This window comes from Enhydra lutris, unplaced genomic scaffold (genome assembly GCF_002288905.1).
Source record: "Enhydra lutris kenyoni isolate GAN:26980312 unplaced genomic scaffold, ASM228890v2 scaffoldscaffold74, whole genome shotgun sequence".
Lineage (NCBI taxonomy): Eukaryota > Metazoa > Chordata > Mammalia > Carnivora > Mustelidae > Enhydra > Enhydra lutris.
Genome location: NW_019154158.1, coordinates 325,847 through 341,438, shown reverse-complemented (window position 1 = coordinate 341,438; position 15,592 = coordinate 325,847). Strand labels below are relative to the sequence as shown.

Sequence of the window (15,592 nt, the reverse complement as noted above, 5' to 3'; positions counted from 1 at the left end):
CTGTCTGTCAAATAAATAAATAAAATCTTTAAAAAAAAAATCTCTACAACATAACTATGAGAATTTAAAATTCATCTCAAAAGAACAGGACATGTTTTGCTAAAACATCAGGATAGTCATACCCTACCCTGGTTAGTGTCACCTTTCTTCCTTAGCATGAAATGAGTATCACTTTCTGTGATGAACTTTCTAAAGACAAATATATTCAGTATGCTATTTACTTGCAGGCTTATTCATTATTCAAATACGCCCTCAAAGATGAAAGTGGATCACAGTGAGACAGCTAGTTCTTTGCTATCTGACAATTTAAGCTGAACTTACTGCATCTCTTTTAAAACTAACAGTGACAAAATTAAAGTAACAAAAGAGATCACTGGTGTTTGTGCTTTAAAGATAATGACATCCAAGTTGTAGCTTCCTCAGCATTCAATGGGGGAAAATGTATCAAAAACAAAGACACCATCACTAATTGCACTTAACATGAATTCCCTTCTCAATGCCCAGTGCCGGCTGAAACTGCCAAATGTTTATCGAAGTAGATTCCCTTGGTTCTGGGAAAACAACCTAGACTACATGTCCCAGAAGCCTTGTTTTCTTGGATGGCCATACACCTGACTTGTAGCAGCCAGTAGAAAGCATGCAGATATGACAGGTGCCTCTTCTGAGCAAGGGCCATAAAAATCCCTCTTGACTGTTACCCCTCCACACTCTTGACCCTTTCCAGCTGACTGGATGTTGATGCACCCTCAGAGATGAAGTGTTAAAGATGACAGAGCCTCCTTCATCCCAAGTCCCTGGATGCCTGCAGGAGACAAAGTCACTGCTTCTCTAGACTAGTGAATTTGTGGGTCAACTGTTTCCACACTAAGCCTACCTAAAGAACAGGAGGAAACCTCTGTACCTTTCCTCCTACAAATCATGAGATCATTAATCTCTTATAAGAAGGAAAACTGAGGGGCACCTGGGTGGCTCAGTTGGTTAGGCATCGGACTCTTGATTTTGGCTTGGATCATGATCTCAGGGTTGTGAGATCAAGCTCTACATCGGGGTCTGCACTGGGTGTGTAGCTTGCTTAAGATTCTCTCTCTCAGGCGCCTGAGCCTGGGTGGCTCAGTTTTTGAGCTTATGCCTTTGGCTCAGGTCATGATCCCAGGGTCCTGGGATTGAGCCCTGCATCGGGCTCCCTGCTCAGCGGGAAGCCTGCTTCTCCCTCTTCCACTCCCCTGCTTGTGTTCCCTCTGTCACTGTGTCTCTCTCTGCCAAATAAAAACAATTAAAAAAAAAAAAAAAAAATTCTCCCCCTTTTCCTCTGCCACTCTCTTTTTCTAAAAAAAAAAAAAAAAAAAAAAAGGAAAATGGAAACATCACAATATTATAAAGATTCCCCTAAAGCCATTGAAACATAATGGGGACCCTGAAAAAACCAAATTACTTAGTACAATGTTCTTACTAGGTGATTATACAGTTGATGCACAAATATTTTCCTTAAGGGCGAACCCAGTCTTCTCCACAGCAGCCCCCCGCATCTGTATACAGCTCTCACTGAGTCTGTACTCAGTATGATGACAATAAAGCAGCTGACCACTGCTGAGCAGTTATGTGGACCTGGCTCCATGCCGAGAGTCTGTGCGCATGTGCTCATCTAATCCTCCCTGGAGAGGGAAAGCCACCCTCATCTTCATTCACAGGCAGCAAAACCGAGGCATCGGAAGCATGAGATTGGCCCAAGGTCACATACAAGTAAAAGTGGCAGAGCCAAGATTCAACTCAGCCAATCTGAGCCCCTGTTCCTAACCACAGCCCTTTCCTCCTGTGGTTGTGACCTCTGTCCCCAGTTCATGGAGAACAACCCTTACCAGTCTCCCCCATATCTCACAAACACCCAAAGATCTCTTGCACCAACACAAATTATCTTTCCATGTGACTAAAAAGCTCTGGTTTGTCTCAGTTTTTCCCCTTCTTCAAACACGGCTCGGAAGCCCTTCACCACTCTGGCCTCTCGGTGGAATGTTCCTGTTCATTCACGCACATGTTGAATTGTGTCACCTAGAGACAAACTTCACGTGTAAAATAAGATTAACAGTAGTTCTTCCCCAAAAGAGCTGGTGTGAGGATTAATCAATTATTCGTGTAAAGCCCTAGAAACTAGAAAGAGTGCTTGAGACAAAATAAGCCAACAAAAACCACTAGGCATTGTTTGCCTTATACCCCCAATGCTTCACCCAAAGATTACATCAGATTCTGGTGTCTACATCACACTGCTGACCAGATTGAATTTACTGGTTACTTAAATCCATTTTTTAAAAATGTGAGCCACTGATAAGCTTCTGCTAGTTTTTTTCTCTTCCAATAAGTATGATGCTCTACCTTCACTATTGTTAAACTTTACCTGATTAGGGTTAGCCCACTTTCCCAGGTACTAAAGGTCTTTTTGTATCTTGCTACCTTATCTTACCTGATTTCACATGATCAGCAAATTAGATGACTGGACTCTAAAAACCTTGGTGATGGCTTAAGTGGTCCAAAGATAGAGCCTTGGGATTCTCACTTGGAAGCTCCCTCATGACACCGACCCACTGTTTCACCTTCAGCAGCCAGCGATGAAGTTACTACCTTGACCACAACCATTTCATGCCAGTGTTTCTAAGAGCAAATATTCCATTACTACAAATACCACGAGACTTCCCAGCCCAGCCCCTTCTTGGGCTGGGAGTACCGGAAAGTTGCTCAAAGCAGGACTTGGGTGGGATGATGGAATCACAGCCAGAAGGACACTCTTCCGGGCGCCCAACCATGAGAAACCAGAGTCCACACAGGCGCAGGCCCGACCCGTCTCAGAGATGGGAATCCTAGTCTGGTACAGGATGGGATGGGGGCTTCACAACTACCCAATAGGCAGTGGGAGATTCTGAGATAAGGAACTGGATCATGTAAGAAATCCTTCCTCTAACTCGCACTTCTCCAGGAAAAGGACCTATGCTCCAGAGTGGCGGGGCTGGCACAGGACCTGGCAGCCAGATGACAGAGGGGCAGCGTCAGGGACAACAGGGGCAACGTCACCACAGACGAGCCCCTGCGTGTGGTATCTGGCTGCCGTGGGGATGGTAGGAGGGATGCCGGTGGCCTTTGCAATTTGGCACTTTAGCCTCAGGCCAGGAAGAGCTGGAAGAGTTAAACCCGGGGGAACACAGTGGCTCCTTCCTGGCTCTCTCACATGCCCAGGGGTAGACTTCAGAGCAGGGATTCTGAAATATTGCAGAATCACCTGGAGGGCTCGCGAAAACAGTTTGCTGGGCCCCATCCAGTGGGGCTCTGATTTAGTATGCCTGGGGCAGAACCCTAGGATTTACTTTTCTAATAAGTGCGCACCAAATGCTGCTGGTTTGGCCACACTTTGAGAACCACTGAGTTAGGGCAAGGAGTGTCAGAGACAGGTTCAAAAATATCCAAGGGGAGGAGACATGATGGAAATCCAGAGAGAGAAGGGTCTCTCAGGTGCCCTCTGTGCAGGCAGTGAGTGGCTTGATAGGAAAAGTAAAGACTGCTTTGAGCCATCAGAGTCTCTGTACTTGTGAATATCACATAGTAGTATTTTCTTTCTGCTATTCCTTACTACAGGTTATGGGTAGAGCTAAGGGATTATGTAAATATATGCTACAAAATGGGGATGATGCAGGAAAAAGAGACGCGGCAATTCACCTTTCATAGTACAGAACGGTGGTTAGTGTTCATTTCTCTCTATACTGTTTCTCAGACACCTGTGAACAGTGAGAGGCGTGGGGAAGTTGTTAATGGAAATGTTGTTAATGGAAGAAGATCAAATCTATTTCTGAACTCAAAGGAAGGCCACTGTCAAAGTAGCAGCCCAGTGGTAGGTATGGACAGATAAACCACTTATTAATAAGTAGTTTCAGGAAGGTTCCGTACTGGGCATTTATGTCCATGGAGATAAAAAGGAGTGAATAGTTCTTTACCCTCCCTTGGACTGGAGGAAGTTACATCATGTTTCACTGTCTTACCACCAGTAAAGGGGAGAAGGCTGAGAAATGAAACACCACAGAGGTATGACTGGTTTTGAATTTAGAAATATAAGTCTGGTTTAATACCCAACTCCCATCCTCAAGAAAATTCAGACTTGCCAGAAGAGTTCACCTCTGAATGGATACAGAAAGTTCTAAGTTCCATGGTGGGTAATTCTGGACATTTGAAAATGAGGGAATGAGAAAGGAAAGAAAATCACCCTGGCTGGACTTAACTGGCTTCATTTTAAAGACAATTAGTGGAATGCTTACTTACTTCTGCAGACAAAGCTACACCATGAACACATGTGACCTTCCTGATCTTTTCCTAGGAGGACCTTCAACATGAGAAATGGGGGGTCTGAATTCATGGCAGTTATCTTTTATAAGGTAGAGCTGGCCAGGCAATCCAGAAAATGCTTATTTTCAACAGAGGATCACCAAAATGAAAACACAAAATTTACAGCGGTCTCAAAGAACTTTAGGGCCTTTGGAAGCGGGTAGCTGCCCTTGTTTTGAGAAAATATTCCTTGTATCATGAATGAATGAATTGGACCACCCAAAGCTTATCTGCCCCACTACAGCAAGGCATGTAAAACAGCTTTTAAGTACAGTCATCCCCTCAATGACACCCCATAAACCATTTCAGGTGAAATCAAAGATGCCACGGATCATAAGGTATGTCATCATTTTACATACAAATAGCAAAGAAAAAAACATTAATTAGAAACTCTCGATTTTAGAGATGTTAAAATGTGAACAGTGACAAAAAAACCTTGTGGGTCTTAGCATAGGTGGGAAACCCCAGGGCAGAGCACATTAATGAAGAATGTGGTGCTCTGACTTCCAGGCTTGGGCTGGATGGCAGCTGGGCTCCTTGGGAGCTGTGGGACTGTGGGCAGATCACCTCACCTTGCTGTGCTTCTGTATCCTTATCTGATATTGACAAGGCCTACTCTCACTAAACAGATGAGAGAAATAGGATTGTGATGTTACAGTACTCAACATGTGCCTAGCACTCATTAGGTGTCTGATTGCTTCTGTTACTATAAATTGGGCAGGTGGAGTCATCAAGTTGACAAATCTTAAATGGTTTTCTTTAATCTGAATGAGTTCACCTACTCTCAGCTGCCAAACTTTTAGACACTGTTTGAAATAAGTGGAAATGGCTTTGCTCTCTTAGTGACTTAGCTCTCTAGAAATACAATGAAATCATCCTCTAAAATGGAGTCAAAGCATCTTCTCGAACCGAAGAATCACTCAGAGCACCCTAAGGAGCCAATGACTCAAACACAATGGGTGAAAGTTTGCATATTGCTTTGCATGACATTTGCATGCTACCAGTTCTTTCTTCACTTGAGGGGAAAACCCGCCCACCATCTGCTCCTTTCCTAGTCCCTTACTATCCCCTAGGTGTTCAGTTGGCTGCCTTTGCCTAGGAAAAATAAAGCAACTGTCATGCATCAGGTAGTTCCTGCGTGTTCTTCTCTGGCTGCTTAGCTCAGCAGAGGAGCGAAGGGCAAGTCTGTCCCAGACGGTGCCCTGGTCACCTGGCATCCCTGTGGAGCGCCCCACACGGAGGGCGATCACTGACTCAGAAACCACTAAGCCACCAACAACATGAGGCAGTCCTTCCTCAATACAACCCCACCCCACATGTGCCCGATGGTGAATCAGAGTGTTCACAGCTCCCTACAGAGCTCAGCAAATAGTTCCTGACCACCAGCAGCTTCTGAATCAAACCAGAGAGAACCTTCTCTTCTCTTGAGTGTGAATAATTATGGGGTAGTGAACCTACGATGAAGATTTGCTTCCACTCTCAAAGCTGTCAAGATTTAAAGTAAACATACAGCAGCCAATATCTGGCAATAAAGAAGAAAGAAACAGCACCTAATTAATCAGGGACCTGTTACTAGAAACTTCTGTCAGATTTCTGCAACGAAGACATCCAGATGGCCAACAGACACATGAAAAAGTGCTCCACATCACTCAGCAAATTAAAACCACAGTTAGATACCATCTCATACCAGTAAGAATGGCTAAAATTAACAAGTCAGGAAATGACAGATGCTGGTGAGGATGCGGAGAAAGGGGAACCCTCCTACACTACTGGTAGGAATGCAAGCTGGTGCAGCCACTCTGGAAAACAGCATGGAGGTTCCTCAAAATGTTGAAAATAGAGCTACCCTACGACCCAGCAATTGCACTACTGGGTATTTACCCCAAAGATACAAAAGTACTGATCTGAAGGGGCACATGCACCCGAATTTTTATAGCAGCAATGTCCACAGTAGCCAAACTATGGAAAAAACCTAGATGTCCATCAACAGATGAATGGATAAAGAAGAGGTGATATATATATACAATGGAATACTATGCAGCCATCAAAAGACATGAAATCTTGCCATTTGCGACGACGTGGATGGAACTAGAGGGTATTATGCTGAGCGAAATCAGTCAATCAGAGAAAGACAATTATCATATGATCTCTCTGATAGGAGAAGTTTGAGAGGCAAGGCAGGGGGTTTGGGGGGTAGGGAGGGAAAAAATGAAACAAGATGGGATTGGGAGGGAGATAAGCCATAAGAGACTCTTAACCTCACAAATGAACTCAGAGTTGCTGGGGGGTTGGGGGATAGGGAGAGGGTGGCTGAATGATGGACATTAGGGAGGGTATGTGCTATGGTGAGTGCTGTGAAATGTGTAAGCCTGATGATTCACAGATCTGTACCCCTAGGGCAAATAATACATTGCATGTTAATAAAAATAATTAAAAAAAGAAACTTCTGTCAGTTCTAATCATCTGTTTAAATTTAGCCCTCAGATTCATGACTACTTGCCCATGAGGGAAAATGGACTTATATTTAGGTAAGTCTCACCAGAGTTCACTTAGTTGCTGTTTCTTGGGAATAACTGAATATTTTTGTAAACTCGAATACTTATAATATTAGTACATAAACTAGGCAGTGATCCTGCTTAAGATGAAACTGAGTATCTGTGGCTCACACAAGAGCTGGAAACAGCACCCTAATAAGTAAGTGTCCTGTAAGTTATCCTTTAGACTGTGCATACAAATAACAACTCCAACTGCTCTTAGGTTTCTATATGACATAAGACCCACACATGAACAGCAAACCCAACCAATCACCCATAAAACTCCAAATTCATATCTGGATACTGGAGATGGAACACTACACATGTAATTAACTTATTGGGTTTTTAAAGATACTATTTTATCATAGGATAATTTGTGTGTGTGTGTGTGCACTTTATAGCTTTAATAAGGATAAAAGTACCTATTAGGCATTTCAAATTATTGTGAACTTGTAAAATATCCTACTTTTATAAACATTTTAGGAACATGGGAACCTGTGTTATACTAATAGTTCAAAAACAACTCTAAGAAGGATAAAAATTATCCCCCCAAATCCACAAGTATAGCATCACTTTACTTTCTCAAACTATCACTCCTCATGGGATAACCTATAGGATGCCAGAAACTTTAGGAATTATCTCGTCTACCACCACTATTTTTATAGATGAGGAGAGTTCCTGATCTGGTCTGGAAATTGGCACTTTATAAACAAAAGTGGGTGGGTGGGGGGACAGGGGGAGAAGAGGGGCCCAGAAGATGGATACTTGAAAGTGGCAGGTCCTGGACAGGGCACTAGAGCTTTTGGGAAGTGGGATCGAGGCTGTGGCTGGTAAGTGGCTCTGTTAAGAGCTTGGAGATTGGAAGAAAACTATGTTCAAAATGAAGATAATCCAACATGGAGATACTCTGGGCCCAGAAGCTGGATTACTGTCTGAGTTGGAGACCATCTGGTGAGAGGTGCTCCCCTGGAATGAGAGGTGGGCCTATCCACAGGGAGCAAGGCATTCTGTCACCTCCCTACTCACTGGAAGGACTAGAAAGGCAGTCATTTCCAAGGGCGTGGAGCTAAACATAAAGACAAAGGACTATGAGCATCAACGGCTCAGTCACTGATTCGGTCTCCCTCCACGCAGAAGGGCATCACTGCCTGATCTGCTCATCCATCTCCAAATAAACACAAGATGTGGAACACAACAACAGGCCCAGAGGCCAGCTCCTCAGTGCCTGTCTTAAGAGGCCCCAGAAGACTGAGGTTTTTTTTTTTTTTTAAAGATTTTATTTATTTATTTGACAGAGACCACATGTAGGCAGTGAGGCAGGCACAGAGAAAGGAAGGGAAGTAAGCTCCCTGCTGAGCAGAGGGCCCGATGAGGGTCTCGATCCCGAGACCCTATGATCATGACCTGAACCGAAGGCAGAGGCTTTAACCCACTGAGCCGCCCAAGCTCCCCGAGGCTTGCTATTTTTGAGAAGCTCAAACCCTGGGATGGAGAAGGAAAGGAGAAGCAGCAGCCGTGCTGATTACCCTCCACTTGCCCCTACCCCAGAGAGGCCGTCTTGGTCAGTGTGCGTGCCCTACTGGGCTGACCTCGAGGCGCACTTCTCTCTGGCCTACTTGTCGCCTGGCGCCCAGCTGGGCTCACCCATTGGTGAGCTTGCAAGAGATGGGGGTTAGGGGTGGTAATGGAAAGAGAAAGAAGTCCAAATATTTCTTCCATTTTCCCCTGTAGCTCCTGCCCAGAGAGCTCTCTCTCCTCCCCAATCTCCTGGGTTCTGCTGTAGTAAATCCTCCCTGGGCCCTGCAGGCCTCAGGTGGTAAACGTCTTCCGAGTGGGTTTCCTTTCACTCCTTCACTCAGCTGACCCACCTGAGCAGGAGTCTGTCTTCTGCCAGGAATCTGTCATGACACCAAGGAGTAGAAGCCATGGGTACACCTGGTATCCTACTGACACTTCCATTTACCCAGCACAACATTATGTTGAAATGGAGACATAGAGTTTAATGGAAATCCACGTACACAGTAAAAATAAACAGACCCCAAATACTGCTGCCTTAGAAGTTCGCTCTCCCTGACTCTCTGGACTCTTCAGTGGGAAGAGCAAGAAAGGATGTTTAAGTAGAGGGAACAAAAACTCCCAAAGGCTTTGTAAATGAGAGTAAAAGTAAGGTAAATTCCTCTGCGGTCTGTGGGAGTCCCTCTTTAGCCGTGACCTGATGCGAACAGGGAAGCGGGGGGAGTGGGGTCAGACCTGGAGCAGGGCCAGGGCAAGCAGGAATGCTGGAAGAGGCATGTGACCTGAAGGGAGGGGATGGAGGAATGAGGGCATCCTAGGACCACAGACTGTGCAGGGACATCACTGGTCCCCTAAGGACATCTTGCAGAGTCCAGTACTCCGATTGCTTTCAAAACAAAGAGTCCGTCTTTAGCAAGAAGCCAACATATGCTGTGACTAAAGGGGCAGAGAAGTATGTCATACATATCAGAACACTTTTCACAAAGTCTATAATTTTAAAATTCCCTGCACCTAAAGTGAGGACACATCAGTTACTTAAAATAAAAGCCAAGTTTATCTTATTCCCGGTAATGCTGGATTGAGTAGGGGTTAACCATAAACTCGTGGCCAAAATTCCTTTCAGTTGAGCCCAGAGAAGAAGAATACAGCCTCTCAGGGCTTATGCATAAAAGGAGAAACTCGTGGGCTTCTGGGAGGGGACAGAGCAAAGTCACTGAGCCGAAGCAGAACCAGCTGTGGAGTCCTCCCGGGTCCCTTCCAAACACCCACTTCATTCAAATCCCTCTCCTCCCTCCTCTCACTCTCACGTTTTATGCTTCTGCTAAGCTTTTATTGCAAATCAGGTTCTGAAGTCAAAAAACATTTGGATACAACCAGTTTAAATTGGCCACAGGTATACGTGCAAACTGCCCTGGTGGACAAGCAGAAGACAGCCTTCACCTTCTCATACCAGCCCGATGACTCATCTTAAATGCGTTTTATTCAGATGTAGAAGGATCCTCTTTCTCAATATCTAATTGCCCATCATTTAATTCTTTTAAAAAGGATAGAAATTATGAAGGCACTGGAAATCAGTAAGAGCCAGACAGAGAAACTGCTTACCTGCTGTCGCCAGCATTTGCCACATACAGCTTCCCCAAAAGGCAAACCACGATGAGCGCTGTGCAGCCCCCAGATATATTATATGAGCTCCTCTCTCGTTCTATCTGAAGGTCCTGGAGAAAGAAAACAAAGTCAGTGTTGGAATGGACAGGAACTCTTATCAAAGACTTTCTGAACCTCACTCCCTCGACACAGCTCTTTGAGTCTGAATGTGCTTCAAAGATGGGACAAGAAAATCTTTCGTACTCTTCTACCACCTGAAGAGCACTTCTCACTGAGGACACTGACATAAAACCGTGGTCTACTAGACCATCTGCAGACCAGAGACAGGAAACAAGGAATGGCAAACAGATCTAATCTGAACAAAAGCAAGAAAAAGAAAACCAACTGTATTCAATAAATGTAACTTGTGGAAAATGTTGTCTTTGTATGGACTGCCTGAGCTGCCACATGAGAAATATTGAAAGGCCAAGTACTTGAACCAGAGCAATGTTTTTAACCCCAAAGTCTCCAACAGTTGCTTTTACAGCTAGGTAAGAGAAGTGACTTGAAGGACGGTGTCCTCTACTCAAAACCGGCAGAGTCTACCCCCTGTCTTATTAATCAAAGATAGAAGCTCCCAAACTCTGATCTGACTTCACCCTCCTCCAGCTGCTGCTTCACAGCAGGGACACACATTCACAGCAACAGCCAGTATTTCCTGAGCCCGGCTTCTGTGTCAGGCCGGGCGGGAAGTCCCGTACATAGAGAATCTCAGTGGATCCTCACAACCGTATTATTATTTTTTTAAAAGATTTTATTTATTTATTTGACAGACAGAGGTCACAAATAGTCAGAGAGGCAGGCAGGGGCGGGGGGGGGGGGGGGGAAGTAGGCTCCCTGCTGAGCAGAGAACCAGGACCCTGAGATCATGACCTGAGCCGAAAGAAGAGGCTTAATCCACTGAGCCACCCAGGTGCTCCTTCAAAACCGTATTATTAACCTCAGTGTTTGGATGCAGAAGGGGGGTAACCTGCCCATATTTACCTGGTTGGAGTTTGGATTTCAATCTTGTTCTCCTCCTCCAAGGTTTATTATTACCTGCCACCTAATGAGGCCTCCCCAAGACAATGAAAAATTGACCAAGACTCCCATGGACAGAGAGATATCATCCAAGACAGAGGTGTCTGTGAAATCCCGCCTCACTGACAGAAGCACGGTTCCGTGACCTGAGAAAAATGTGAGCTGAGCTAGGAAAACAAAATGAATGTTGGCTAAAATAACGCCAGACATTCCCATGGTAGTCGAAGGTTGGGGCAAAGGGAGGGAGGAGGAAACAGATGAGGAAGTTGTGCTCTGGCTGATTCTAGGATGTCCCTGGTAGACAAAGGGCCAGGGCACTTCTCTGGTTCTTAGAAACCCACAGAGTTGCAACTATGCGGCTTTAACCAGCCTCCTCGTAGAGAAGGGAGGAGATAATCCAGTAAGCCAACATTGATCAGCAAATGCTTGGCGCCGGGGGCGGGGGGGGGGGGGGCAGCGTTGGTAATACACGGTCAGATAAATTGCCAGTGAGAAACTGGAAACAGGAGAAGAGCCAGAGCCAAGGAGACAGATGAAGACCAGCACACTGTTAAAAAAGAGATAAAAAGTACAAAAACAGGATCTGGGAGAAACTAACTTACTGGGGATCAACTGGGTAAGGGGGGGGGGAAGGCTGAGGAACCATGGGGGTAAGAATGTGTGTATGTGGGACATAGTAGTTTAGAAGTGAAGAAAAACTCCAGCTGTAGAGTCAAGCATGAGGACCACTCTTGAAGACTGTGCCAGATTTAAAAAATGTACTCAAACCCTGTATCCATTAGTTTCTTAGAGGACTACTGTATTAAACTGGATGCTATGTGTGACGGGCTGAGCGGGCCATTTGGATCCTTCCTGGGGCCAGAAGCTTCATGACTGAGAACAGAGACCTCTATTGCTTGCTGCTAGACCCTTAACACCTATACCAGGCCAGGTTTAAAAAAAAAAAAAAAAAAAAAAAAGATAGTTCTTAATCTGTTAAACGGGCAAATGAAGAAATACTTTTGGACATGCCCAGGTTTCTAAATTACGTCCTCACCACCTGACCCCTGTTCGTAATTCACAAAGGAAAAGCTTACAGTGCAAGCAAATGCTCACTGAGATGATGATTAAGTTGGAACCCATGCCTCACTTCAGATGCAGCCTGCTGACGAGAATGAATGAATGGTTACCAGGTCCTGCACGGGACAGCAGGAGCCTGGAGAGCGAGGAGAAGGAGGGGCAAGGACAGCAGCCAAGAAGACCATCAACGGGGAAGTGAAAGGGAAAGAAAATGTCAAGGTGTCCGAAGTTCTGTCTAGCCTCCAAACAATGCATAAGAACAGAACCAACAACCCAGTTCACAAAGCAGTTGTGGATGGATATATTCCCTTTCTTTTGCATTTAAATAAGTACTATAAAGTTGATGTTCTGATAGACAAATATTTCAGCCAATTAGTATATAAACTTGTATATCAAGTCCACACTTGATACTACGACTCCATAACTGTTCTTAATATACTGGAAGGAATTGCTGAGGGTAACGGAAAGTGTCCTTTCATATCCAGAATCAACGTCTGTTTGAATACCTAATGCCTGAATGAAAGACTATTTTTATTAAAAAAAAAAAAAAAAACCCACAACAAAACCCATGAGCCCCCAACTGCTTGCATGCTCTACACAGGCTGGCGTGTGAACAAGCCTCCAAAGACTGACATGCCTGGTGCAATCCGAAAGAAAATGCTGTGGTACACAGAGTCCGAGTAAAAGCACCGTCCATGGCAAAAATCTCCACTGGGACGCAGACAAGTTCATTCTGCATCACATGTGCATTATTTGTCATGGTTAACATTACAAGAAAACCTGATTATAATATTATTTAATCCTTAAGAAAAAAATCAAGGCAAGAATGTACATACGACACTATGATTTTCTGCTACAGCGGAGTTCCTATCTGCCTTCAATCTGGGGGGAAACACTCCCGTTAGCTTGCCCAATTACTCCCTTGCTATTACATTAATAGTGTGATTCAATATTTTTTTCTAATCGATTCCATCATTTCTTTCATCTTTTCCTATATTTCAACTACATTCCCTCTGTAGTTTCCCCACCATAAGGAGCGCTAAATTTGGCAGCACCATCACTTAAACAGTGGATTAATGTCTAGCTACTTTGTATCCAGGAAACTTTGCTAATATGTTCATGCTTTCATCACCCCCCACCATTTGTGTGGTGAAACACGTGTGTGTGCAGATGCACATGTGTGCGCACATGCTTTAATTACATGTATGCTCTCTGGGATTTGAAAGATTCCAGACTTGGTGACTAGGATTTGAAAGATGTGTTTCCATAGACTTCCTCCCCCTGAAGGATTCACTGACATTAAAATACACTCTTCTATTTCTTCTAAAACTGGGTGTAACTAGAACATATTCTAAAAATAATTGCTTCCCCTCCCCTCCCTAGAAGCCAAAATAGCACATTTATTTTTTCCTACACCACCTACTCCTCTTTAAAAGATGTTTCCCTAAATCTTAGTACTGAAAGGAACATTAAAGGACCATCTGCATGGTTCTTTTACTACCAGATCAAACACGATAAATGAAGTCAATAAAGATATTTACTGCTGAATTAGCTACCCATTTTCTTTAAACCCTCAACTTTTCCAATTAGCTTAAGCTACTCACACTTCACATAAAAATACACACACACACACACACACACACACACATATATATAAATGCATAGTTATTATTATATTTTATAAAGCCTCAGGTTTGGGTATATTTTCAAAAAATCAATGAAATCATGGGAAAACCTGTGCACTGCTTTGTGCTAAATATGGACCAATTTGGAATATTTCCCCATTTTAGATGTAAACAAACCCGAAGACATAAGTCTAGCATAACTTACCAGCAAAACACAGGCATGTACTATCATTCCTTTTCAAGTATGACCTAAAAGGACCAACTTAAACACTCACAATATTCAATTAACAAGATTGTTTTATCTGCGCAGTCAAGAGTCCTACAGACCTCTCAGAGCCACCTTGTATTTAAGCAGGACTGATTTATCCTGTGTTGTATCTGTCTAAATACTACATTTAAGCCAGGACTATCTCTAAATCTTAAGAATAGTTCCAATTTCTAAAGACTTCGGATTTTATTTTGCTCCCTTTTGTTTCAAAGAAGGCAATGAAGGAAAATAAGATGTGTGAAATGAGACTAATTCTGCAGGAAGAGAACTGCAAGAGAGAAAATATATTGCTCGGGATGGTTGTAATTTGGTTTGAAAGTCCCAGAGATGACGCAACTCCAGGATCATTCTTTGTTTCCTACCAATTTCAGGTTCCAAAAGGACAGCAATATCAAACAACGGAAGGGAATGAGTGCTGGGTAGTTTCAATAGGACTTGGCAGCTCCCCACAGATGGGTTAAAACACGGTTCTGAGCACATTGCTAATAGTGTCAGTCACAAATAATAAGATTCTGCATGGTTTCAGGATCTGGGTCTGATTTTGGTTTATTCTGAGAACAAGCCAATCTGTCAGCCAGGCAATGGGAAGGAAAAAAAACACCCCAGTATTGCCTCATGTTGCCACCTGCTGGCTGTTGGTAGAATCACATGCTCATTCCTTCTTGGAGGAATTTCCTGTTCTACCAAAAACAAAGACAAAACAAAATTAGCTTAATTAAACACAGACAGACATGCAGGTCCATAATTTACCATGAATATGGTAATTCTGGAAAACACTAGGATTTATAAACTATAAATAAGTTTTGCATTTATCCTCATTTTCACTGCAGTGTCACCATATGGTTTGTTTTTGTTTTTGGACCAATAAATCCAAGCTCAGTGCTATTTCCAGTCATTAGCTCAGTAACAGGAAGATGTGTGGTAGTTTTACAAGGGAAAATACTGCCATTTTCTTCCTTTGTAACAAGCAAACTTCTAAAATATTCTTCACTCTGGTGATGAATCCATACCCACACTGAAAAAGGAAATAGGACGGAATTGTGAAATTCCTCCTGCCTGTGTCCAGAACTCAAATCCCATGGGTGGTAGGCTACAAGGCTCATCTGTGCTGCCTGTGCTGTGATTCCAAGAAAGCTGGGATCTCCTGCAAAGGCCAGTCGTGGAAGCGACCTCCCTCATGAGTGTGAAATGCTGATGATGAGACTCTGTTTGGGGAGGGTGGGCAAGCAAGGAAAAGACTGACATCAGGATAGAGAAGACAGTTATCATCTGGGGCCCAGCAACAGCCTAACACAACAGGTGACAAGACGCAGCTGCCGAAGGAGGCACCATGACAAAGTGCCGTGGGGAAGCAGAACGGAGGTCATTTCAGAAGTTCCTGAGATTCTGGTCCTGTGGGAAACTGTGGTTCGACTTCCACAGTGGACACAGGAAGAATGGACGATGCAGCCTTCTCAGTATGAAGGAAGATCCAAGATGAGATGTAATAAAGGGGGCCCAAGGGCAAACGTGCCTCCGCGGGAAAGCACAGGAAGGATCAGAGGCCAGGGGTGAGAGGTCACCTCCAC

General features: G+C 44.0%; 1 protein-coding gene across 1 annotated transcript in view; it reads right to left on the bottom strand.

Moving 5' to 3' along the window:
* LOC111160197 (protein phosphatase, Mg2+/Mn2+ dependent 1H) overlaps nucleotides 1–15,592 on the bottom strand; it is a 256,386-nt gene that overhangs the window by 111,740 nt on the left and 129,054 nt on the right. The window contains exon 4 of the mRNA XM_022523104.1: nucleotides 10,011–10,123. Coding sequence (XP_022378812.1) covers nucleotides 10,011–10,123 — 113 coding nt within the window. The remainder of the gene's footprint in view (nucleotides 1–10,010; nucleotides 10,124–15,592) is intronic.